General features: G+C 43.1%; 1 protein-coding gene and 1 long non-coding RNA gene across 3 annotated transcripts; one reads left to right on the forward strand and one right to left on the reverse strand.

Annotated features, from left to right (window-relative positions):
* Positions 1-963: 963 nt before the first annotated feature.
* LOC139434178 (uncharacterized) lies at positions 964-18,530 on the forward strand. The gene is made up of 4 exons (XR_011643592.1): positions 964-1,084; positions 2,416-2,574; positions 4,600-4,659; positions 18,448-18,530. It is a non-coding gene; the product is annotated as an uncharacterized lncRNA (long non-coding RNA).
* On the reverse strand, positions 8,180-23,139 carry tasorb (transcription activation suppressor b). Of its 2 annotated transcripts, none has more exons than XM_034086870.1 (23): positions 22,735-23,139; positions 21,274-21,419; positions 20,959-21,051; positions 20,795-20,867; positions 20,292-20,383; positions 20,066-20,200; positions 19,831-19,955; positions 19,477-19,508; positions 19,154-19,259; positions 18,819-18,922; positions 18,458-18,567; positions 17,941-18,013; positions 17,752-17,826; positions 15,558-16,412; positions 14,709-15,019; positions 14,515-14,617; positions 13,568-14,421; positions 12,015-12,137; positions 11,591-11,750; positions 11,083-11,191; positions 10,778-10,956; positions 10,155-10,289; positions 8,180-9,906 (listed from the first exon to the last, which is right to left on the reverse strand). In XM_034086870.1, exons 1-23 carry the CDS (start codon positions 23,036-23,038, stop codon positions 8,693-8,695), a joined length of 5,511 nt encoding a protein of 1,836 aa, XP_033942761.1. In that variant the 5' UTR covers positions 23,039-23,139; the 3' UTR covers positions 8,180-8,692. The 2 variants fall into 2 exon arrangements, with proteins under 2 accessions (XP_033942761.1, XP_033942760.1); XM_034086869.1 differs by having other exon boundaries at positions 8,180-9,909.
* Between the last annotated feature and the right edge of the window lie 986 nt (positions 23,140-24,125).

The raw sequence follows: 24,125 nt of genomic DNA on the forward strand, positions 1-24,125 counted from the left end.
GTGTGTAATTTCCCGTGTTCAGTGAATGCAACAGAGGCAAGACACCAGACCAATCAGAGAGTTGCATGGAAATAAAAGTGTGATTAGGCGCGTTCACACTGCGGTACTTTTCCCACAAAGGTTCATGCGAACTTAGTTCATGCGAACTCTTTAGTTCGCATTAACTAAGTACAGATCGCGTTCACACCAGAAAAAGTCCCTGGGGGTGGATTAGGCAAATGAAGCCGCTGACGTCACTTCTTCTTCTTCTGCTTTGGGTTTACTGGCAGGCCGCAAACCACTTCACGGCGTATACTGCCGCCCAAAGTCCCCGGCCGGAAGTCCCCGGAGTTGGGGACTGGCTTCAGTAGAAGCTGCTGGGAGTCCCAGTAGCTTCTACTTAAGCCTTCCGAGTAAATCGCCAGAACGCCGACACCTCCTCATCTCCACCGCTCCCATGTTTTATTTTGTGTTGCCATAAGTTAGTCTCCCTGCGTTTCTGCGCTGGGCTAATGCTAATAATGCTAATGCGAGGATAATAAAATGGCGGCTTCACAAAACTTTTTGGGAGTTTTACGGGGCGTGGTTTGCAATCCGCCCAGCCAATCAGAAATATAGCTCTTTTCTCACAAAAGAGCCGCTCGAAAGGGTAAAAAGGTTCGCATTAACTAATTTTAGTACCGGCTCTTTTTGGTGTGAACGCGATCATGAACTAAGTTCGCATGAACCTTTGTGGGAAAAGTACCGCAGTGTGAATGCGCCTCTTGTGTCATTCAAACCCTCTGTTTGTGTGTGTGTGTGTGTGTGTGTGTGTGTGTGTGTGTGTGTGTGTGTGTGTGTGTGTGTGTGTGTGTGTGTGTGTGTGTGTGTGTGTGTGTGTGTGTGTGTGTGTGTGTGTGTGTGTGTGTGTGTGTGTGCGGACATAGCGCATTTAGTGTGTGTGAGAGAGGGAGAAAGGGGGGAGAGAGAGGGACCGGTGCCAGCAGCAGGGACCGTGTTGTTAGCTTCTGGTTAGCTAGCTGCACTAACGGACATACGGAGCTGTTGCTGTTGGTTCCACAACAAGCTGGAGGAGAGTCCTCTCCTCTCAGACTGAGAGGCTCAGGTGAGCTAAAGGACTCTCTGAGTGTTTAGATAGTTAACTTAAGTCTTAAGTCTATCGAGCCTTCATTGTAACAGTCGTGGGTGTACTATGTGTTTGCGTGTGGGGAGTGCTTTTGTGCGTGCTCTATACAGTACCCGTAATAGTGTTCACTGGAGTCCAGCACCTCAGCACCCCCACTCAAAATACCTTCCCGTGCCTCTGCAAGCTACCCTGCAGTATACAAAGTCATTCAAACTAGCTGCACCTTTACCAGCTTTGAGAACACTTTCATGATCAATCATTATAAAACATATCATATATCATATATATATATATAAAACATATCATATACTTTTACTGTCGCTACTTTCACTATATTTTGATGAGAATACTTTTCTACTTTTACTTGAGGAAAATTTTGAATGCAGTACTTTTACTAACAGAGTATTCCTTCCTACACTCTGACTCTGGTACTAAACTTTTACTCAAGTACAAGACCTGAGTACTTCTACTTTTACTCAAGTACAAGACCTGAGTACTTCTACTTTTACTCAAGTACAAGATCTGAGTACTTCTACTTTTACTCTAGTACAAGATCTGAGTGCTTCTACTTTTACTCAAGTACAAGATCTATACTTATACCACCTCCGTTTATAGCCTATGAAAAAAAAACTATTAGAAAACGAAGGCTAAAGCTAACGTTAGCAGATAGTGACAATGTATGCTAGCTAGCTAGCACAACGATAATATTGCGACAGAAAAAACTTTTCAGTGCACATCACGCTCTGCGCTCCGACAGGGAGCTCTGCTCTGAACACCTGAACGGCCTGTTCTAACAGCTGTTCACCAGCGGTCCAGTCTGTGCCACAGTGACTCCGGACCGCACAGTTAATATTAACGAACGCACCCGTAGGTAATGTGGCTGCTGAAGCTAGACCATCATCCCGGAGCAGCAGAGCCGACAGGCAGGAAGACTCGAGCACACAGCTCGTGCTGCATTATAATATATAAAAAAAGAATATAACAGCTCGCGGCCGCAGATTACTCCGGGTCCCAGACCCCCCCATACCCCAAAAATATTTTTATTGCAGATCTACATGAATCACACAAACGACATATTTTGGATTCAAAACGGCGAATTTCGCCGAAAGGTGAGTGATTTTCATGCCTGATAAATGTTGGACTTACATTCATCAGGTGTAGGCCGCAAGGTGAACCTCGAAAAGTCCTTTAGAAAAGAAATCCCGCTCCACAGAAGTGGAACTACATAATCTTTAGTTCATAAAAAAGAACGAGTCATGCTTATCAACCAAAAAAAAGTTTGTCGCTAAAATTCCTGTCAATTCTTCTAGGCACGTAATTGCGGGACGGGTGGTGCAGTGGCGCATCCAATCATCCGATCATCAGATCAAGGGGGAGTGCTGGAGAACTCCAGTTCGAAATCCGCTCCCGCCCCCACTGCGTCAGGCCGTTGTGTGCTTGGGCAAGACACTTCACCCGGATTTGCTCCTGTGGGTATTGTCCACAGTACATGTATAATACCAATGTGTACTTGTAAAAGCGCCTCGATGACCTCGAGGCGTGAAGATGGACGGTGTGGCGCAGTGCGCTGTGCAATGATCATCAGATCAAGGGGTGAAACCCGCCGCTGCTGCGTCTGTAAAGCCGGTGTGTCCTTGGACACTTCACCTGAACTTGCTCCACAGTATCTAAACCAGACCAAATGGATTCTAAACAGTGCTGTATGCTTGTTTTATGTCATGTTTTGTCATATGTCTTAATACATCACTAAGTCCGAGGTATTTGCGTTATATACGCGGTATTTGTGAGAGGTTTTACTATCTGGGAACAGAGTTGACCATCGAATCAACATTGGCTAGCAGCATTTATCAGCCAACTCCAGCTACAACAACATTCCTGGACTACCATGTTCGCATCGCTAGGTTCATTGGCTGAGCTCGTGGATTATTCCATTAGACTGTCTGTCTGTCTGTTGTTATTGTTACCCTGTACACGTTAAATGCACTCTTAAAATAAACATGACTTGATTTCATACATAGCTGCGTCCAAGAAGAAGGTTAACTTGTTACGTTAAGTAATTTAGATCAATAAAATGCAGTACTTATACCAATGACCATTGATTCATTTATTTATTCATTCATCATATAATAATTTGATGAATTACATTATTATTATTATTATTATAGATTATTATTATAGATATATATAGATTATTATTATAGATATATATATATATATATTATATTATATATTATTATTATAGATATAGATTATTATTATAGATATATATATAATATATATATATATATTATTATTAGTATTATAGATATATATAGATTATTATTATAGATATATATAATATATATATATATATTATTATTATTATAGATTATTATTATAGATATATATAATATATATATTATTATTATTATTATTATTATTATTGTAATATGATAATATTGTATTTGTAACTTCAAAATCAATGCCACTGTCATGGAGGGTGTACAGTCTGTTGATGTTGTTGAAGACCTGCAGTGTGATATTGGTAAAATAATCAACCTTTTCGTGCTTCACAGACATAATATGCATATAACAATGTTTGTGTGTTGATAATTTTGACTTTTTGAGACTTTCTGGTGCGTTTTCCTCGTCCCCGCTACTCGATGAAATCATGGCGGTCGCCATTTTTTCCAAATCTGTTTGTTGATACCGGTATATGCAGCTACCCAATTGGTGTAGCACCCAATTGGCGCACACACACCAAGTGTTCAGGACATTGTTAATACAGCGAAAATCAAAGCTGACAATCTTGGTTTGATATGTTTTCTCCCCCAGACAACATGGACATAAGAACATTTTGTTCAAAGAATAGGAAAGTAAGTCTTCAGCTGGTAGCAGAATCAGTTAACAGTGATGGCGGCGGCGGCAAAAGCGTCTCACTTCTGGAGAGGAGTTTCGTCTTTATGTCACTCATAATAGAGAGATACAAATACTGAATAGTTTAGATGAGAAAAGGCATCGAAATGCCAGGTTACTAGTATTTATCATGTAAACAGGGAACATGAATAACCCAATCTCTCTGTGCTCATGTAAACACCATGATGTCCATGTAGAGACGCAGTCAGTGTGTTTGACTGGAGCCTCAGTTCGATAAGAGATTATTTTAGAGTTCTTTAACTTCGGTACTCTCTCTCAAAATGGTAATGTGCATTATGTTTTAATTATACTTCTTATCATTCAGAAGCTTTTTGTGTGTGTTTATGTTTTACTGAGTGCTTATAGGCAATTTACATCCCAGTATTCAGTTAACTGTTTATTTTCTGCGCACATTACATAGACTAGCTAATATTCTACCTACTGCTTGGGACTTTGAGTCTTCAAAATGTCCAATGTCACAGACTGGGACTTACTTTAGAGTCAGTTGTATTTACATTCAGTATGACTTCATGATTCAATGTGAAAGAGTATACTGCTCAATAAATAATGATCTCTTCACCACCTCTCTTGACATCTAGGTGCTTGAGAGTGAGTCAGAGGCAGAACACAGGGACAGTGGAGAGAGGTTCATTGCTGAGGTGAGTGAGTGATGAAAGGGAAATTACAGTTTAGAGTCAATTGTGATGTGGACTCTCATCCCAGAATGTTAAGGAAATCAGTGGGGATATTGAACAGGAAACATTTCAGTCAATGGGCATCATATGACCAATATAGACAGAAGAGCAACATTTATTTGAATATTTAAGTCAATGATACCATTCCTAGGTGAACTTAACATCTGTATGGAGTCAGATCAGTCTCAATATTAATAAATCCTCACAGAAGGATTCACAAATGTATTTTGCGATTTATATATAAATGACTCTCCACAACAATATCTCTCAATGCACTCACACATATTTATTGTTGTATATAAATGTCAGGGTTCGTACGGTCATTGAAAACTTGGAAAAGTCATGGAAATTCAAAATGCAAATTCCAGGCCCTGGAAAAGTTATGGAAAACAATATTTTTCTCAAAGTTTTGGAAAAGTCATGGAAATGTAACTAAAGTTGCGTCAAATATAATTTACATTTGATCTAATCGCCGAAATAATCTGCGGTCGCGAGCTGTTATGTGCCATCATGATGCGCATGGTGTTATTTTTTAATATATGAAGCGCGAGCTGTGTGCTAGAGTCTTCCTGCCTGTCGGGTCGGCTGAACTCTGCTGCTCCGGGATGAGGGTCAGCTACATTATCTACGGTGCGTTCGTAAACTGTGTGGAGTCACTGTGGCACAGACTGAGCCGCTGGTGAACAGCTGTTAGAACGGGCCGTTCAGGTATTCAGAGCAGAGCGGCAGAGCGTGATGTGAACTGAAACGTTTTTCTGTCGCAATATCATTTAAGGAATCGTTGAGCTAGCTAGCTAGCTAGCATACATTGTCACTATCTGCTAACGTTAGCTTTAGCCTTCGTTTTCTAATAGTTTTGTTCATAGGCTATAAACAGAGGTGGTATACGTATAGATATTGTGCTCAGTACTCAGATCTTGTACTTTAGTAGAAGTACTCAGATCTTGTACTTAATTAAAGTATAGTACTCAGATCTTGTACTTGAGTAAAAGTAGAAGTACTCAGATTTTGTACTTGAGTAAAAGTAGAAGTACCAGAGTGTCTGTTACAGTAAAAGTCCTGCATTCAAAATGTTCCTCAAGTGAAAGTAGAAAAGTATTCTCATCAAAATATAGTGAAAGTAGCGACAGTAAAAGTAGTCGTTGTGCAGATTGGTCCATTTCAGAATAATATATATGATATGTTTTATAATGATTGATCATGAAAGTGTTCTCAAAGGTGCAGCTAGTTTGAATGACTTTGTATACTGCAGGGTAGCTTGTGGATTTACTCCAGGTGGAACTAAAGTCTGATTCAACACTTGATTATATTTCACATCATTAATCCACATCTGTGAAGTAACTAAAGGTATTAAATACCATTTACCTCTGAACTGTAGAGGAGTAGAAGTACACCATTTACCTCTGAACTGTAGTGGAGTAGAAGTACACAGTAGCAAAACATTGAAATACTTAAATAAAGTACAAGTATCTCAAAATTGTACCCACGTATAGTACTTGTTGAGTTTATGAACTAAGTTACTTTACACCAGTGGCTATACAGATAGAAAGACTAAGCCTTGCACAGAGGCATGACAATAGATTTTCAAAATGCTCAACAGTGCTGCCAAAATGATAAACTGACTGCTACACAATTAAAAATAAATGCTTTTATATATTTCTATTAGATGTGACTCTTTAGCGTTTCTGTTATTATTGACACTGCTGCTTTAGTTGCTCTGACTGCTAAAATCATCTGTTATTCCTAATTTTAAAGCCGATATTCCGTGGGGTCGGGTCCTTGTCACCTTTTTCATACCTGATGAGTTTCCCTCCCTGACTACAGTTAGCGTGTAGAAGCTAGTAAGCCTACTATTTGATTTGTTTTAGATAGGCACTACATGTTTCATATGCAGACCTTATTTTCCTGTTCCATAAACCATTTTCAGTGGTAATTTTTTTTTGGTCATGGAAAATTAGGTAAAGGTCATTGAGAAGTCTTGGAAAAGTCATTGTAAATCATTGGTGAAAAAGTGTATGAACCCTGAAATGTACAAAAAAATCGGCATTTAAACTGCTTTTTATTAATTCAAAGACGGCTCTGAATTAATAATAAAATATGTTTCCTTTCTTTACTACTGGATGAAATTACAAAATGTACCCATCATTTTCCTCATGCTAGTATAGCCACATAAAAGTATCAAACCACCTTAAAATGCACCAGAATACAGGAAATCTATTTTTTTTCGTGGGGGAGGACCCCCACACCCCCCGTTAAAAATGTCCCCCCCACATTCAGGATGCTTCCTACGCCCATGGGTAGACCTAGGACCAGGTGGAGGGATTATATCTCTTCGCTGGCCTGGGAGCGCCTTGGGATCCCCCAGTCAGAGCTGGTTGATGTGGCCAGGGAAAGGAAAGTTTGGGGCTCTCTGTTGGAACTGCTACCCCCGCGACCCGACCACGGATAAGCGGGAGAAGATGGATGGATGGTTATGATTCCTTGAAATTATACTCAACTAACCCCGCCCCCCACACACCCACACCCACAAATAATTCAGAATATTTCTTCATTGTATTAATTTAAGGCTTTACTTTTCTTAGTTTTTTACTTTCATTAACACGTTTTTTGTTTTCATATAATTTTCCCATCACATCAGTGAGTGTAGCAAGTAGAGTAATTAAATCAACGATCAGTATGCTTTTTTCCTCCATCATTAACACCTCGGAGAATGACAATGACAACCCTAATCAGCCACAGTGGACTAACACTGCATTGTTGGAAGTATTGCAGGTGTTAAATGTAGCTCTTTGAATGTGAACGAAAACCCACCAGTGTTTGTGTGTTGGGTCTTAGCTACAATTGATTAAATGGGGGTTGGGGGGCATGTTCTCGCAGTTTCCCCGAGTTACCATGGCATCTATTTCACAACCAGAATGAGACTCTGGAGATAAACCGTTAACCTATTTTCCACATTAAGAGTAAATGGCGACCTCTGGTGATTCATTCCACCAGATGCACCACTGTGTTAACAATGCAATATACGTACACATAATAGAGGACCCTCCTAATGATCCTTTCAGTGGTGGGAGAGTTAAGGGACGAATTGCACTCAGCATGAGGTCTCAAAAGGCTTTTAAGTGTTGCATTTCCTCGAAACGGCTCTGCACACACTGCTTACTCGGCTAGACATTAGCTTCAAGTGAAATAGTTTTTGCTGCAGTGAACTGTGCCTTCTGTCATGGTCAGTAAATGAGTTTTTAATAGAGTTGAAAGGTTTTTGACAACAATCGTTTTATGAGCACTAACATCCTTCCTCCTGGGAATCAGACCCGTTTCTTATTAGAATATGTTGATGAAATCTTAGTATCTCAGACTTGTCTTCCATATTACCCCATTTTAGTTTAGGGCTCTTTCAGGTTAAATTATCCAGCCTCATGCTTAGCACATAAATCGTAGGTAGCTGAATATAGTATGGAGTTTAAGTGAAAGGACAGTAAGACAGTTCTAATTCATATTTTTAATAGTTTGCTTGACACTGTCATCAAACTGGTCACACAAACAACTTGATTTGTTTATTTCAATAGAATTTTGGACAACCAAATATGTAAAATAAAAAAAAAGGAAACAACAAAAAAGAAATTTCATTCATTATTTTTTTTTTCCTTAAAAAAATATCAGCCTTTCCCCTTACCGTTTCAAAACCTGGAATTACAGAATGAAACAGAAATTACAAGTTAAATTCCAAGAAGCTGGAAGGCCATTAACATTTGCTGGCAAATATAAATATAGTGGTTTGAACAGTGTCTCAAATAGCTCACATGGAAAGAGGGTACATACAGTTTACACAACAGTAGGACACTCTGCACTGCCTGTATCATTTTTTATTAATGTAGAAAAACCAGGATCCTTATTTACTGATTCAAATAAATGTGTTTGACAAGAAAATATTTACATTCAGCCTGCACTTATAGTCTCTGGAGGTTGGCTGTTGTGTTGCCCCTTCAAACATGATTGTCTATTCAGGAGGATAGTTGTGAGTGTATGTGTAGTCTGAGTAGTAGTCCTGTGCCCTCCCCCTGCCTGCTGGGTAACCCCATGAGCAGGGTCCACCTCCAGACCCGTTCCCCCGATCATGTCCTCGTCCAGGCCGTGGCCAAAGCCCTACTGGAGGAAGTCCTCTGCCCCGATAGCCCCCTAAAGAACCAGGACCCATTCCCCCCCTCATGGGCCCATGGTCCATCTGTCCAGGGATGCAACCATAACCCACAGCGCTTATTAGATGTGGAGGCAGCTTCGGTCTGACCATCGAGCCCCCCCTGGTGGCCATTGCGGGTAAGCCCACAGAGGCTCCAAAGTTGTTGGTGCAATTCACCGGAGTACTGCCCCCCTGACTACCAGGGGTGTTTCCTCCGAGGGTTTCCCCAGTGTTAGTGAGCCCGCTTGGGTCCAGTTGGCCAGCAGTGACCCCACCCTGGCTGCTGGCAGTCTGAAAAGTGCTGGCACCTGCTGACCCCCAAGGACCCTCCCCATGTCCAATGTGTGTCCTGTCTTGTTGCGTAGGGGTCCCGCCAGCATGTGATGGAATGCCGGTCATGTAACCCGGCTGGGCTGAGTCATTGTGGTCTGTGTAGGGCTGCGTGGTGGTGAGCGGAGAGTTCCCAGAAGGCCCAGCTCCTCCGGTGTCCGAGCCATACGTGTGTCCCAGCATCATGAGGTGAGGTGGAGGAGGGGGTCTGACCTCCATGGGGAGGGAAGCCAGGTTGGCTAGAGGTCCTGCTGAGGCAGAGGCTGGAGCTGGGACAGGCCGGTACTCCTGCTCCTGGGTGCTGCTGCAGGGCGAGGCAGGGTAGGCGGGGGAGGCTGCATAGCTGGAGGAGCCAGTGTAGGAGGACCACGAGGCTGAAGGACACAGGAAGCTCTGGTGAGGATTCACAGGAAAACTGCCCGGGGATAAGCTGCCAATGTCTGAAGAGCCTATTCCCATCTGGTTGGTGGCTTTGAACTGAGAGATGGCTGTCTTGAGAGCACTGTAGTCAGACAGCGTTGGAGTTCTATCAGGAGTCGCCTGCTGGTCTGGAAGCGGAGGACGAAACTCCTCCGTCTCCGGTGGGGGCGGCTGCGGAGCGCTCTGAACTGCCTTGTTCTGCTCTGAGGGATCCAATATGGTGTTTGACTCACCATCATCAGAGTCTAATGACATGTCCTCCTCTTCCACACACTCAGCGTTTACTACTGGGAGAGCAGGAGAGGGCAGAGAAAGAGAAATGGAAAAGGAAGATATTATCAAGGAATGCGTTATAGATGCATTACCGGCACAAAGTGTGTTTTAACAGCGCTGCTGGACAGTACAATCATATTTTCACAGGCGAGATAAATGAACAGAACAAAAGGCAATTTGGCAAAGCAATTACACTGCAGCAAAACAACAGGAAATCTCCAGGGTTTTTGTGTGTATGCCTGATGACGACGTTACCCACCTGTGGAGGGCGGTGTCGGGAGCTCATTCTGATTGATGGAGCCAATGAGACTGTGGAAACCGCTCATAACATCATCAATGCTCCCTATCACAATCCCATTTCTGGAGTACTGCAGGAACATCTCAAATGGCCTCTCTGTCGAAACACAAGATGCAATAATTCAGTCAGCAATTTAAAATGAATCAAAGACAGCGATACACACATTTAATACTTTTACATCATCTACATGTTCCTCTATATCATTTGGAATAGGGATGTCTTGAAAACCGATACTGCGGTGCCAAGTTGATGCCAACAAAATGTGCAAGAGAGCTAGTCAACATTAGCTGTTAACAGCTGGTAAAGATATGTTTTACAGAGTTGCACTATGGTGCATTCAGGCTGTATTCAGTTCAAAGGTAGTTATAAGTCTGTCATGATATTTACAAATGTCAAACATGGTTTTTGGAAAGAAACTTGAATAAATAATATTTTCTTTTTTACTGAATTTCTGGTAAAGCAACATCCCTAATCAAGAAGTTAAACATTTCTAATTAACAAAAAAAACATACATTGTTGTTTTATGCTACTTTTAGAAGACTGATGAATGTGACTTTAGTTGATAATGATGAAGCTGATTATACCTGTGAGGAAGATAAGGTGCCGTTGCTGTGTGTGCTGAGCTTGGAGCTTGATCAGGCATTCCAGGTCTGGAGCCTGACGTGACTGGGTGTCACACTCGTGATACGGGAGGAACTCCACCAGGTGCTTCTTCTGATACACGGTGAGGAGGTTCAGCAGCCCCATGGCGTTGGCATTTAACCTTTAAGAGAACGGAATTTTTTTTATTTGATTTGAATTACAGCTGCAACGATTAGGCGACTGACATATGTCTGTCAAAAGAAACATTTTCTCCATCTATTATTAATAATGCATTTTAGGTAGTCACCTCGCCAGTTCTTTAAGCTTCTTCTGGGACTTGCAGTGCACCTTCCACTGCCAGGGGTGTTCAGGGGTGCTCTGCTCTTCCAAGAACTTCAGCAGCCCCTGCAAACGATCTGGAAAAAACAAGCCACATAAGCTTTCAAGTTAACATTTACCCCTTTCTTTATTGCCATTCCAACGGTTAAGTAATTAGACCTATAACATATACTCTCAGGACTGGCTTACACTTTAAGTTCCTGTAGTAAAACCTAATCTTGGAGACACAGCTTTCGGATGTTTTCCCCTATTGGATGGAAGAATTTGCAGAGAAGGCTGAAACTTGACACACTGATATTGATAGGGTGATTACAAATGTGTGTTCTATTGGCTTTGGGTGTGCTGGTTTTGCATGGAATACTTGTCGTTTTATCTATTTTTTATACCTAGGCCAAGGATATATCAGAAAACATTTATATTTCATCCAAACATTTCCATGAACTCGCACACTTCCCACACAGAAAAGTCAAACTTACCCTGCGTGATAAGGTCAGGGTTGAGGACGAACTCATCAGACACCATGAAGCCTCCGGTCACAAACAGCTCGTTATAAGTGTGGTTCTTGACATCGTCCAGAGTGTCGACTCCAGCGAAGCTCACTGAGGGCAACTTCTTCAAAGACACCAGTGCTGGGATCTGCAGAATGAAAAGGTGAACTCAAAGTTATTTTATTACATTTGTATTGAATGTATGTATATCTAAATATATACATGTGCATATTGTCTTCAAAGTGTGCGCATAGAACCCTATAGAATAATTAAAGTCAGCCAGCAGCCAGTTAAGAAAAACAATACTCTGCAGCAGATGTTGAATTCAATTAGGATGCTAATATTAAAGTTTGATCACTGTGTGGATCAGCTGGGGCCATGAGATGAGGATAGAGACAGGAGGTGATCGTACCTTGTGCACGTGTGCAGCGATGTCCTCGTTCTGAATGATGATGAGGAGCTTATCTAAGCTGCTGCTGTTTTCCAGAAACGTCTGCGGGCTGCACTCGCTGTTGCCGAGACTCTTCAAGTAGTCCTTTGTGACAGACAGGAGAGACGTAATTGTTAAAGACAGACAGATGAACAAGTCCTTCTCTCTTTCAACTCACATACAGACTTGTCTGCCAGATACAGGATGAGCTCAGGGGCACGGAACACATAGTGGCAAAGAGGAGAGAGTGTAACCTCTCACATTCCTGCTGTCGGTCTGTGAGGAATGTTTTTGAGTTGTACTTATAAACTCATAAATATTTTGGTTTTGAATTATTACAAAACACCATTGTGAAAGGTTCTAGGAACTCTGAGAGACTGACATTTATTGACAAACATTTAAAGCACAACACAATCCCAAAGATTATAAATAACCATGAACAGGGGCCTGTACTACGAAGCTGGTTCAACCTAACCTGGATATGTTTGAGTTAGCCGGTTGGCCTAATCCAAAACATACGCGCTCTCGCTAAACGGTCCTACGACGCTGGTTATCAAGTGGATCGCTCAAGCCAGCCGTGTCCTATCTAGTTAGGTGCGCGTTCACATGAAAGGGGTGGTATCTGGAGCATTCGACCAATCGCAAACATGGAGAAGCGCACTGACAGCACAGCGTCATACTTCCTTAATGAAAAGTGAACTTTAATACTAGTCAAAAATGAAGAAGTTAAACTTTAAACATCCATGACTTAAACACTTGATCCAGGATAAAAGCCACATAGCTGCACCTGCAAGGTGAACACAGCTGGCAAAAGAAAAAGTGTTTGAATGCGTCCATTAACAGGTTTATGATATCACTGCCCCGTCTAAAACACGATCTGACTTCAATTACATTTGTCTCGAGTGTTTCGTCAACTTAATGTGTTGCTTAAAATAATACTTCTGCATACAGTATGTGACACTGAGTGTTGCACGGCCAGATACGGCTCAGCTGACTCAGATAAGGAGATATATGATACATTATGAAGTGATATGTGATATGAATGATAATGGGACACGTCGACGTCTGCACTCAGTGTACTTATGTTGTGGCAGATATTTAAGTAAGCTTTCTTAACGCTAATGTTATAATAGTCAGATTGCTCTGAAGATGGAGGTGATATTCTATTCATTTTCACGTTCACACAGTTGGTGATTTTTGCCGGCCGTCTTTCCTGCAATGGCAGCTTTTCTGTATTTCCTTTCTCCTGTAATATGACTTGATCGCTTTAAACTCCGCACACTGAGCTCTGATTGGTCAGCAGGCGGTGCTTTCACTGAGTTGAGCTCTTAGCCTGCAACCTAACCTGGTCCCGACCAGGTTAGCCGCTAAGCATAAGTTACCATGGAGATCTAGCCTGCTAAAAAGAGAACCAGCTTCGTAGGACCGGAAACCCAGAGTTTTCCCTGAATTTAGCCGGCTAAGCGAAAATCCTGCTTCGTAGTATACCCCCCAGTTCTTCACTTTCAAAACCACATTGAGCCCTTGTTTTGTACCTTGATTTCCTTGCAGACGGAACTCTCGTCCCCCTCGTCCCCGGAGTAGATGTAGAATTTGACCGTATTCTTGGTGACGTCCTTAAAGATCTCCACCAGGCTGCTGAACACCTCAGGCTTCAGCTGACCGATGAGGCTGCCAGCCAGCAGGCCCGGCCCACTCCCAGAAGGAGGGTCCTTTTTATGGGTCTTCAGCTCTGGAGAGTCTGGTGTGACCTGAGAGGGAGAATAGAGCTCTCCCTTAACCTTTCCCGACAAGCCTTCTGATTTAGACTTAGCGGATCCTTTGACAGTGCCCGTTTTACCACCGTGAGAGGAGGGGGTGCTTTTTGACAGGGAGGGGTCTGCTTTACTTTTAGGAGTCTGTACGGGGGTGGGGGGTGGTGTGGTAAGATTAGATGTTGTGACTGCGGGAGGTGGAGAAGTGACTTTGGGGGGAGCAGGTGGGCTGGGGATCAGCTTGTCCATCTTCTCACACAGTGCTTTGACCTCCCCTTGAGTGGGGACGGGCGAGACGTAGGGTATGACAAAGTCGGAGAAGCAGCTGTTGGGCAGCCAGCTGTGGCGAGGGAGCAACCTCGGGGAGAGCCGCGAAGAATAGCAAATGTGCTGAGTCTGCATGATGTTTTTGATGTTAGAGGTGAGACTGTGAATCTCCTGGTTGAGTATGGTGTCCAGGCTGATGGAGGGCCTGAAGGGAACTTCCTCTACGACTGGTACCGTGGGGGGTGCGACCGCCTTTTTTACTTCCACCGCTGCGGGGGTCTTGGGCTCTGGGTAGCTGTCTGCCATCGTCACAGATACTGGCTCAGGCTTAGGCTCGGGCTTTGGCTCAGGAAAAGGCTGTGCTTTGTCTGTAAGGAGAGAAGACAGTAAACGTGTCACAGTGATGAATCAGATCTAAATATGTCCAGAAAGGTCTGTGTAAAGTGACAGCTCTGAGGTACCTTCATTAGCGGGGGGAACCCATGTTGGGTTGCCTGAGGTGTGAGCTTGCTCTGTTGGGGATCCGAGGCTGAGTGGACTACCAGGGCTACAGTCCATGTCCTCCTAAAAAGAAAGAAAACATATTTTTAGGCTCCCAAAAAGGTTGATTTCATGGTGGAATTATTCTGTAATAAAACAGCTGTTCATATTTCACCTCTGTGTAGTTCGTCTGAGGTACAGGCTCATTTAGTTTGGTGAGGTCCGGCTCAGGGATGGCAGGCTCCGCCCTCCCTGAACCCGTCGATGGTTCCCCGGGGTTTGGCGGCACCGCCATCGCACCCTGAGCCATGGCTTTGTTGAGAGTGGCCAGGAGGATCTTGAGCAGACGCTGAGTGTCGTTGACTGCCGTGGGGTTTGCGTTGCCATGGGCCCTCAGGTCCGTGTCATAGATGCCCATGCTCTCCATCACTGCTGTCAGATTGTCACTCTGCCCGCCCTCATCAACGATCTCATCTGCTGTGGCTCCTAGCAGGGTGCACACAATTAGTTAGAGACATTTGCAATATTAGTGTGTAAGAAAGTATTGTAGACTTTCACAATTAAAGCTGTTCTGTACATATTACAGAATACTTGAAGATAGATATGCATTATTATAAAATGTTTAAATGTTACTCTAGATGTAGGAAGTGAAACTACCTGAATTCAGAGGAAGCTTTTCAGCTTCTGATGAACTTAACTCTACAATTGTGGCAGCAGTTGATGAACTGGCACACCAGTATATTAACAGATACCTGGATGAGCCCCGAACATGCTTGACATTTAAAAATGTAAGCAATCATAAAGTAATTTGTAATCCTATACACTGGCTCCATGTCGATATGGTGCCGATTGGGATGTTGTTTTTAGTTTACAATGCAATTACTCAGAACTCAGACAGTGTTGTGAAACTAATATAATATTCATTATTATTATTACGTTCGAGGCAGTAGGTGGAAATTATCGGGAAATTAAATTACACAATTTAAATATAGCCAGAGAGAGAGCTGCAGGCATCCATCCTCACCTCTGCTTGGTTCCCCGTTGCTATGCGGGTCTGTGCGTTGGTGTTTGTTCATGCCCCCCATCTCCTCTCCCTCAAACTTCCTCTTTAGACTGTTGGCGTCCTCTCCCCGTTCCTTGTGGGGAAGTGCCTTCTTATGAAGCTGGATCAGCTTGAGCAACTGTTTCATCTTGTCCTTATCGTACTCATTGTGGGAAAGCTTCAACTTCTGAGGGGCCTGAGCCGGGGTCTCAATGTTCGTCTTGGGCTGCGGCTGGGCCCCGTTAGAATGGGCCAACCCCTGTCTCCGCTTGCTGCTGTCCGGGGGGGGCTTCTCGTGTGCGGGCCTCTCTGGAGGAGGCTTCTCCGTGGGCAGCCTCTCTGCGGGTCTCTCTGCCCGGTCTGAGCCCCTGTCCGAGCCGCCCCAGTCGGAAACGGGGCTGTATTCCACTGGGGCCGGGGCCGGGGCCGGGGCCGGGGCCGGGGCCGGGGCAGGTGTGGGGATGGGGATGGGTGTTGGGTGCTGTATCCTTTCACGGATGTCCTTCATTTTGTTCAGAGGTAAAATCGAGTTTGCGGGGTTTTTGACGTAAGAATGCAGCACGGCTTCCATGTTAAATTTGGGTCTGGGCACTTGGAGCGGGTTGGTCCTTTCGTCCACGTTTTGTTTGTATTCGGGCGGAATGAAGGGCCGCACCGTGCCTGATTCCATACGAGTTAGGTAGTCTGTGGCCTGGCGCTCCACCCCAGAGCTCAGGTCCTTGCCAGGGTTGGGCCGCAGCTTGAACAGTGCGTAGTGCAGAGCGGGGACGAAAGGTTCCATCGAGGACACGGTAGCAGGCTTGGGCTCCGGCGTCTCTGGCTCGCACAGTCTGGATGCTACAATGGAGTACACATAAGTTAGTGTCAGCTAAAATACTTTATCTGCACTATTAAATGTGTAAGAGACAGGAGCTTCATTACAGGAGTTGGGGTTGTCACATGGAAACATCACAACTCGTTTTTTATGTAATTTTGTCATTCAGTAAATATATGCGCTTGTCTTATCCAAATATTCTCTATTTGCCATTAAAACATTGAAGTGGGGAGCTTCATGCAGATTCGGCCACTGCTGGTCAGGGTTAGACTAGGAACGGATGGTGTGAACTAGGGATGCTCCGATCGCCAATTTCGGGGCCGATCGCCGGAATCAGTATCGGCCGATACCGATCGCCGATCTGATCGAGTGGGCGGGGCCTAAATGGAAGATTTAAACTTTAAATCACTTTAAATCTTCCATTTAAAGTGATGTTTAAAACTCAGTTAATGGGGCTCATTCACTGGAGCTTCCACAAACAACAATCAACTTAATTATTACATTCAAATGATGTACATTATTCAAGTTTACATTCACTTTGGATAATAACACGGGAGAAATTAGCGGAAGCGCTCTCTTTTCCTCTCTCTCTCCCCCCTCTCTCCCTCTCCTGACAGCCTGTCAGTATCTCATGCAGCTCACTGATCCAGTATTGAGTGACCCGACAATGAAGAATACATATATTTATAATAACTAGTTTAGCTTGTTCCAGAGGTAGATAAAATAGGTAAGTGTGTTAGGTCTAACTCTTACGGTACTTCCACACGGCAGCTTTTCAAAAATCTTGAAAATCTTGGAGCTGGGCGTGTCTGAAGGCGTGGGAATTTTTTGCCCAGATTTTATGCGAGCAATATATATATATATATATATATATATAAACTCCCCAAACAGGCGAAAACCTACCAGTTTCCCCCACTGTCTCTGCCACCTCCCTCCAGGCCTGGTTCCTCCGGTTTGTATCCCGTTAATAGTTCTGGTCGTAAAGAACCGGGTGATTTGCTACCGTAATTTCTCGTTTGGAATATGAGGAAATGAACTGCGGTCTGGTTCTCCCTGTGTGTGTGTTTCGCTGCGCTTACCGGTCCGGCGGGCGGAGCTGCAGGATTTCTGCTTCACACACGTTGCATACCACTATTTTACTGTCTTTTTCGGACACCTTAAAATAATGCCAGACCGCTGAAGCCATTTTGGCGAGCTTGTTTTGCCGCACACAGAGAAAAGTGTCATGTATTTTACGTCATGCGATCGGCTCTCGCGATCGGCATGTTTAGAGAGCACCGATCGATCGGTAGAGAGTGAGTATCGGCCGATCTCGATGGGTGACCGATCGATCGGAGCATGCCTAGTGTGAACAATACTTACAATACTTGACAACCATCCTTGACTCCTGAAAGATGAATAATGCTTGCAGGTTCTTCTCAACGCGCCCCCGCCGCTCTGCAAAACAAACAGCAACTTGTTTCAAAGCTGAACCCTCACCGACCGAAGGAATCAAGTAGGTGTTTTACTGACACAGAGAATTATGAGAGGAGAGTAAAAGCTTTTTGGCACCTTTGGACTCCACCATCTGCGATGAGGACAACAGGAACAGAAAGCCCCTGTCAAACAAGGACTTCACCAGCACCTGAATGAGGAGAGGCAACACTGCAGTCAGAAGCACCGGGGTGTATCATTATCAGATAATGTGAGCTATCATAACACCAGTTTGGTGCTTGACAGGTTTTATTTGTCTAGTGCGCACTACAACCTGACTAGATAAAGTAAAAGAAAAACAGAAGAGATGTTTTTACCTGGATAATTGTCTTGTTTATTGGGGAAAATAACTGTTTATTGAACAAAATCTACTTTTATTACATTGAATGATTATGTTCAATGCAACAGTGTGTACAAATTGTTGATTCCTTTATTTCTGTGTGCTTTATCAGATTGTGAAATAAGGAGGATTCGAAGGAAGATACTATGGTTGAATCTGGACATCCTGATTCTTTGAATTCAATTTGGACCCAAGTTTATTGAGTTGGTAAACTGGGATTTTGTATCTTTTTTGTTTCCCTTTAGGGTGACTCACCATCCTGTCCCTCTCCAGTTTGTGGACCAGCGCTGCCAAGTTGCCATTGGTTGGTTTTCCTTTTCCGTCAGTCACATCGAACAGGCTGCAGGACATCCCACACCTCATCACTGCGGACCAAGAAAAGCAACTTCAAATAAACAGCAGACCCATAAGTCCTCTAAAGAAGTAGTTTTCTGCATGCTCAGTCAATCATATACATTGATTAAGTTAAGTAGCTGTTTCGGTAATACAAAATGCAGCGTATGCATTTAGAATAGCTTAATGAATTCAAATTCAAGTAATCCATTGCATCCTGCATCACCAGGGCATTGTCCTAGCATTTCATTATGAGATATTCACATGTGCAGTTCGGACTGACCTTCCCGTGATGCGCTGTAAGTGTCCCAAGAAAAAAGCACAGAGGGGATCTTTCGCTTCACCTGCTCCAGCTGCATACCTCGACTCAGCGACAGCTTCTCAGGCCTTCAGGGGAGAAAACAGATTTGAAATAGCAAATCATAACAAAATCCACACAAAAACGGTCTTTTCATTGCACACATTCATTTTAACCTCCTCTTGGCAGTGTTATGTAAGCACATAGAGGGGTTTTATGCAAAAAGGGGTCTTTAATAATTAACAGTGGACATTCTAATAGCACTGTGAAGGTCATTTAGAGCTACACAGAATGATGTTAGAGACTAAAGGTTGACTCACAGTTTGTAAGGGAGGTAGGAGCGCGAGGAGGATCGTAAACAGATTGGGAATAACTCCTGGCCCTTGTTCACCAGTACACCACTCCACACAGTGTAGCAGCTTTTCCCTGCAACAGGAGCAACAGCAAAGGTCAGAGGTCAGACAAGATGCAGAGAGAAGGGAACTGCTGGAATATCCCTGAAATCCCCGCTCTTTTTTGTTTTTACAGAATCTCTTCTCCGGAAAGTCGTTGAATTTGGACCATTTTGAGGGTGCGTCACACATATAGGCTTTTTCATTTTATTCAATATTTATCAAATAAGTACGATTTAAAATAGTTTTACCTCGCCTTCCTTCAGGTGAAATGGTGTTGAACCTGTTAAAAGAAATGAAAAAACAGGGTCATTACAAAACACACAACACTATGAAAACCTCCCCAGTTGCCGGGAGGTACTGCCAAGTGTCATCACTTCAAAGTCAGCTTTATTGTCAAAATTACTATTATGTGTTATACATCCAGAAATCTCGAGATACCGTTTCCCCCAGTCCCACAGTGTAACATATATACATAAAACAAAAAAAGGGCCTAGATAAACAACTAAGTAATAGTTTTAATAAGTGCTGGTTAATAATATATTTTAAATGTTCAAAGTACAGTTTCAGTGCACTAGCAGCGGAGATGGGCAGAAGATACGCACCTGTGTGAAGTCATAGGAGTTGCTGCAGCCTCCTTGCCTTTGTACTGAAAGGAAACCACAGCGTAGGGGCACACGTGCCGGGGTCGTGCCTTGATCTCATCGAATGCAAACTCAAAAAAATATTGCTAAAAGACAACAAGAAATATGTGTTATTAACCAATTCTGTCCATGACATAAAGTAACTTAATTTGAAAATACAAAACATAAAGTAAAATAACAAAGAACTCTCGCTTACCTGTGTGAGCTCAAAAGCCCTGTAAGACAGCAAAGACGTAACTCTATTGGCACTTTTGGACAAGTGAGAGTCAAACTTTTGATTCGGTTCCATAGCGTTCTTAGGCATGTTCTCATGGATGTGCTTTATTCGGCCCTGAGAGACAAAACAGACTGGTGAGCTTAAGATCCCACGGGAATAAGAAATCTGTCAACAGCACAACATGAAAATAGAGTGGTAGACATACCCTCATGACTTTGAAAATGATTATGTCTCCAGACGAGCCCACTTCGAAGGGATTGATTTGTAACAGATCAGAATATTTTGAGACATAAACACCTACAACGACAGAATAACTGGATTAGAGGAACAGCATCATAATCACACTCCACCAGTAATGCATTAAAGTATCATTTTTGTACACTCAAAACCATAATAATCACGTCAATTACATGGTGATACGTTGAGAGGACAAAACATTCGTCAGCGATGAACCAAAATTAAAGTGATATATTTTTTATATTTAAGAGCCATTCCCAGCTGTTGATATAGCACGTAAGGTTGTAAATTAATCAGGTCACAACAAACAAAGAACCGTAGCTGCTTATCAATTGGCTAACAAATGAAATATATTGAAATAGGAAACAAATACCGCCGTCAGTGCTAAAACAATAACATGACATAAAGAACATCTAATCAAAAACAATACTGTCTCCCTTTGAGGAAACAACAGGCCAGAGACTAACTCACCCGTTGAATTGTTTCCTAGTGTAGTAATCCTGGAGTGTCCCACCGACAGACCCTTCTCACAGATCCACTGGAGCTACACAAACAAGAGAACAAGAAGAGCTCAGAATCATGCACAATGAGAAAACATCATTTTAAACCATCATGACCACGTCCATTATTATTACCTTGGATTTGTCTGGGAAAAGGAAGCAGTATGACTCGATCAGCTCTGGTTCCGTCCGCCCCTCCTGCTTCATCTCTCTCCGCTTCTCGATGAACTGGCACAAAACATGGAGCAGACAGCCAATGAAATACAGCAAACCTTAACATGCATGACTGGTAGAATGTGTAACTTGTAAAGATCACATTTTATTACAGCCGGGCCTCAGCATGATCTCTATTCTGCCATGTGAGCCACGAGAACAGTCGTTTGACCAGCTAAGCCGTAAAGACTGAATGTGTGTAGAGACATTTTGCGGCACAGGAAGACTTTGACCTACCTCCTTCTCCAGCAGCTCATTGTGAATGAGCCTTGCCTTGCAGTAGGAGAAGGTTCCTCGTGATGAGGAGTCGAGGTAAAACGAGGAGAAGATCTTCACAAGGTCTTCAAACTCCCGGCTGTCAGGGGGCAGGAACTGGTACAAGCCTGCACACAGAGAGGAGATCAGTGCATTAGAAATGTGCAGAGTAGTAGTAAAGCATTCCAACACTTAAACTCAATCCACAGGAGACGGCAACATCAAGCTGACAATCATCCTCATGTATAGGGTACCAATATATCTTTCTTACACGAGAAGAGGATACATGTGACCTGTGTTAAGACTTCAGTTATTATCAGAAAGTCTCTTAGTGTGCATTAAGTGAATCTCACTGGGGTTGCACTGACCCAGCTGCCTCTACTTCCCATGTGCTAAAGCCAGCTGACTAGAATAGATTACCGAGTTGTCCTTTAAGGAATAAGCTGAACACTGATCAGCAGTAAGTAGGAATCTCTTATATCAACCAACACGTGACGAAACCTAGCTTCTGTCTGTGTTTACAAAAAGGTTTATTTTATAAATCCAAAAACATATAAAGAAGAGAACAAGCACTTGCTAAATACTGGACGGAGCAGTGTCAGCCTCACTCAAGCTGTGGGGTAACAAGAAGTGATAAATATTTCAGGTGAGGAAACACGCTGACTGACTAAAATCTGGAGATGCACACAGCCAGGTCTGTCTCACATTTAAGATTACCAAAAATAATTACATTATTTTTGCTTTACATATGAACCTTGATGAGTTGACCAGATATTGCAAGCGTGGCTGGTTAATAAAGGCTCTAGTCTAGCAACTTCAGCTCAACTTTGCATATACACAAACAAGTGATGTATGACAGCAAGGTTTGTAACAACCACTCTGCTACCTCCTTTTTGAGACATGATGGGGCCAGTGTCGTTGTATTGTACTGTGAGGTGAAGGTGTAAGAAGGATGCTCTGATACACAAGTGACAGCAAGCTGGTGGGCAGCCCTACTTATTGGTATTGTGAAAACCTTTTTTAGAAGTTGGGTGGGGTGGATTATTCATGCCCTTCACCGAGGTCAATATGACACCAACATGTTGTCAGGTGATGGCTGCAACAAACTCTATAGTCCCACGAAAAAGGTAACGGCCAAACAAGGTGGTCTTTCAAACGGGCAGTGTGTTGCTTTCAGGAGCCTTCAAGGGACATGTAGCCAACTGCTGTAACCTGGGTTGGACCACCAAAGCTAGCTCTGCTAAAGCAACTCACGCTACATTAGTCCAGACTGTCCGATAGCTTACATACTACGTCGTTGGTTTAATCTTAACCCGTGGACATTAAGTTAAACTAGTAAAACTAGCGAGGCCATCCAGCTAGCTAGCAGGCTAGCAACATGCAGCATCAGAATTATGAAAGACAGGACAGGCTCTGTTCAAAATAGCAGCGATATGGCACCACCTTTCCGTTCTCTTATCTTCCTCGGGATTTGGAAATTCTTCCGTGGCAGCTCTTCGCTCGGTCTCTGGCCTTGCAAGGCAGAACTGCCAAAGCTCCGGGCATCTGCCTGCACGCTCCTGCGCCGCTCAGGGGCTTCTTTCTCGGGCATTACACCGTCTCCACATCCAGGCTGATCGCCATTTTGGTTGGCTGTGGCCGAGGTGGCGGCTGATTTCTTCAAGGCTTCGCCTCCCTCCAGCTGCATTTCGTCCGTCGCGGTACTTTCTGAGTCCCTTCTCCCCACCGCGTTGGGGTTCAGGGCCATTTTCGGGCACCGTGCACGTATTACGGGCAATGTAGCTTAAACGATTACGGCGGCGCTTCACTTACACACACTCCTCCTCAACCAGCCTCCGCCATTATGAAAATGACGTACACGTTCTTCTCCACCACTGCAAAACGCTGCCGTCACGATGTTTACAAACGCCATCCAGCGGCGGAGCGGGGTACTGCCGGACCGGTGATGGATGCAATAGTGAGTGAACATGGCGGTGAAGGATGTATGCAAATGTAAACTAATTTAGGACACATTCTATTTACAAGGCACAATGTATAAAGACCCACCCATTTGTCACATACTACTATAATGAAACTAAACATGTTGTTGTTGAATTGAAATCTAAATGTGTAAAAGATACCAAAATAATGTAATCAATGGAATATCCTTATAACCATAAAAATGACCAACACCATTATTATTCTAATTTAATGTTCATCTAAATGGTTTATGCTGCTCAGTACCATTTTGGTATAAGAGCTGTTGTGTATAGAAGATACACGTTGTGTAATTGTAATGATTCCTGAAAATGACGTAACGAAGTTGCCTTAATTAAAAAGAATAACACAATTAATGTCATAGTTCAATGAGATAAATAAATACTTTATTTCATGTTATTTTATAATAAACATATTTTAAATATGGCATGATTTAATACAGTTTGTTTTACATGTTAAACCGATATGCGTGTGTTTCTTGTGCCTAGGAACTAATGTTTGTTCATGTGCTGGTACTGCATGTTTTGCTGTTACACTGTACAACTCAACGTGGGTTGACGTCTTTTTTGAAGCTCTGCTGAAGTCTGTGATAAAGTTTTAATGTCACAAGAAGTCTGTGACAAAGTTATGCAGAAAAGGAACTAAATTAATCTCCTTTCACGACAAGCGGCCAACGAATTTTCACGGCGTAACGGAAGAGGGAAGGCTACAGGATAAACGCCCGTTTTAAAGAACCGACCTGTGTCTGTGTCGTGAAGAGAGCTACAATTCCCTTAATGTTTATAAATTAATTGAGATGGTTTTAGATGACAAATACACTAGCTTTAAACGATACGCAATATATAAAATGTATATAT

The sequence above is a fragment of the Pseudochaenichthys georgianus genome, chromosome 7 (assembly GCF_902827115.2).
Source record: "Pseudochaenichthys georgianus chromosome 7, fPseGeo1.2, whole genome shotgun sequence".
Taxonomy (NCBI): Eukaryota; Metazoa; Chordata; class Actinopteri; order Perciformes; family Channichthyidae; genus Pseudochaenichthys; species Pseudochaenichthys georgianus.

Coding starts and splice junctions, on each gene's coding strand:
- tasorb (XM_034086869.1), bottom strand. CDS start 23,038: ATGGCCCTGAACCCCAACGCGGTGGGGAGAAGGGACTCAGAAAGTACC. Junction 19,956..20,065: donor GGGCTTTTGAGCTCACACAG/GTAAGCGAGAGT, acceptor GTTGTCTTTTAG/CAATATTTTTTTGAGTTTGC. Junction 15,020..15,557: donor CAACGGGGAACCAAGCAGAG/GTGAGGATGGAT, acceptor GCACCCTGCTAG/GAGCCACAGCAGATGAGATC.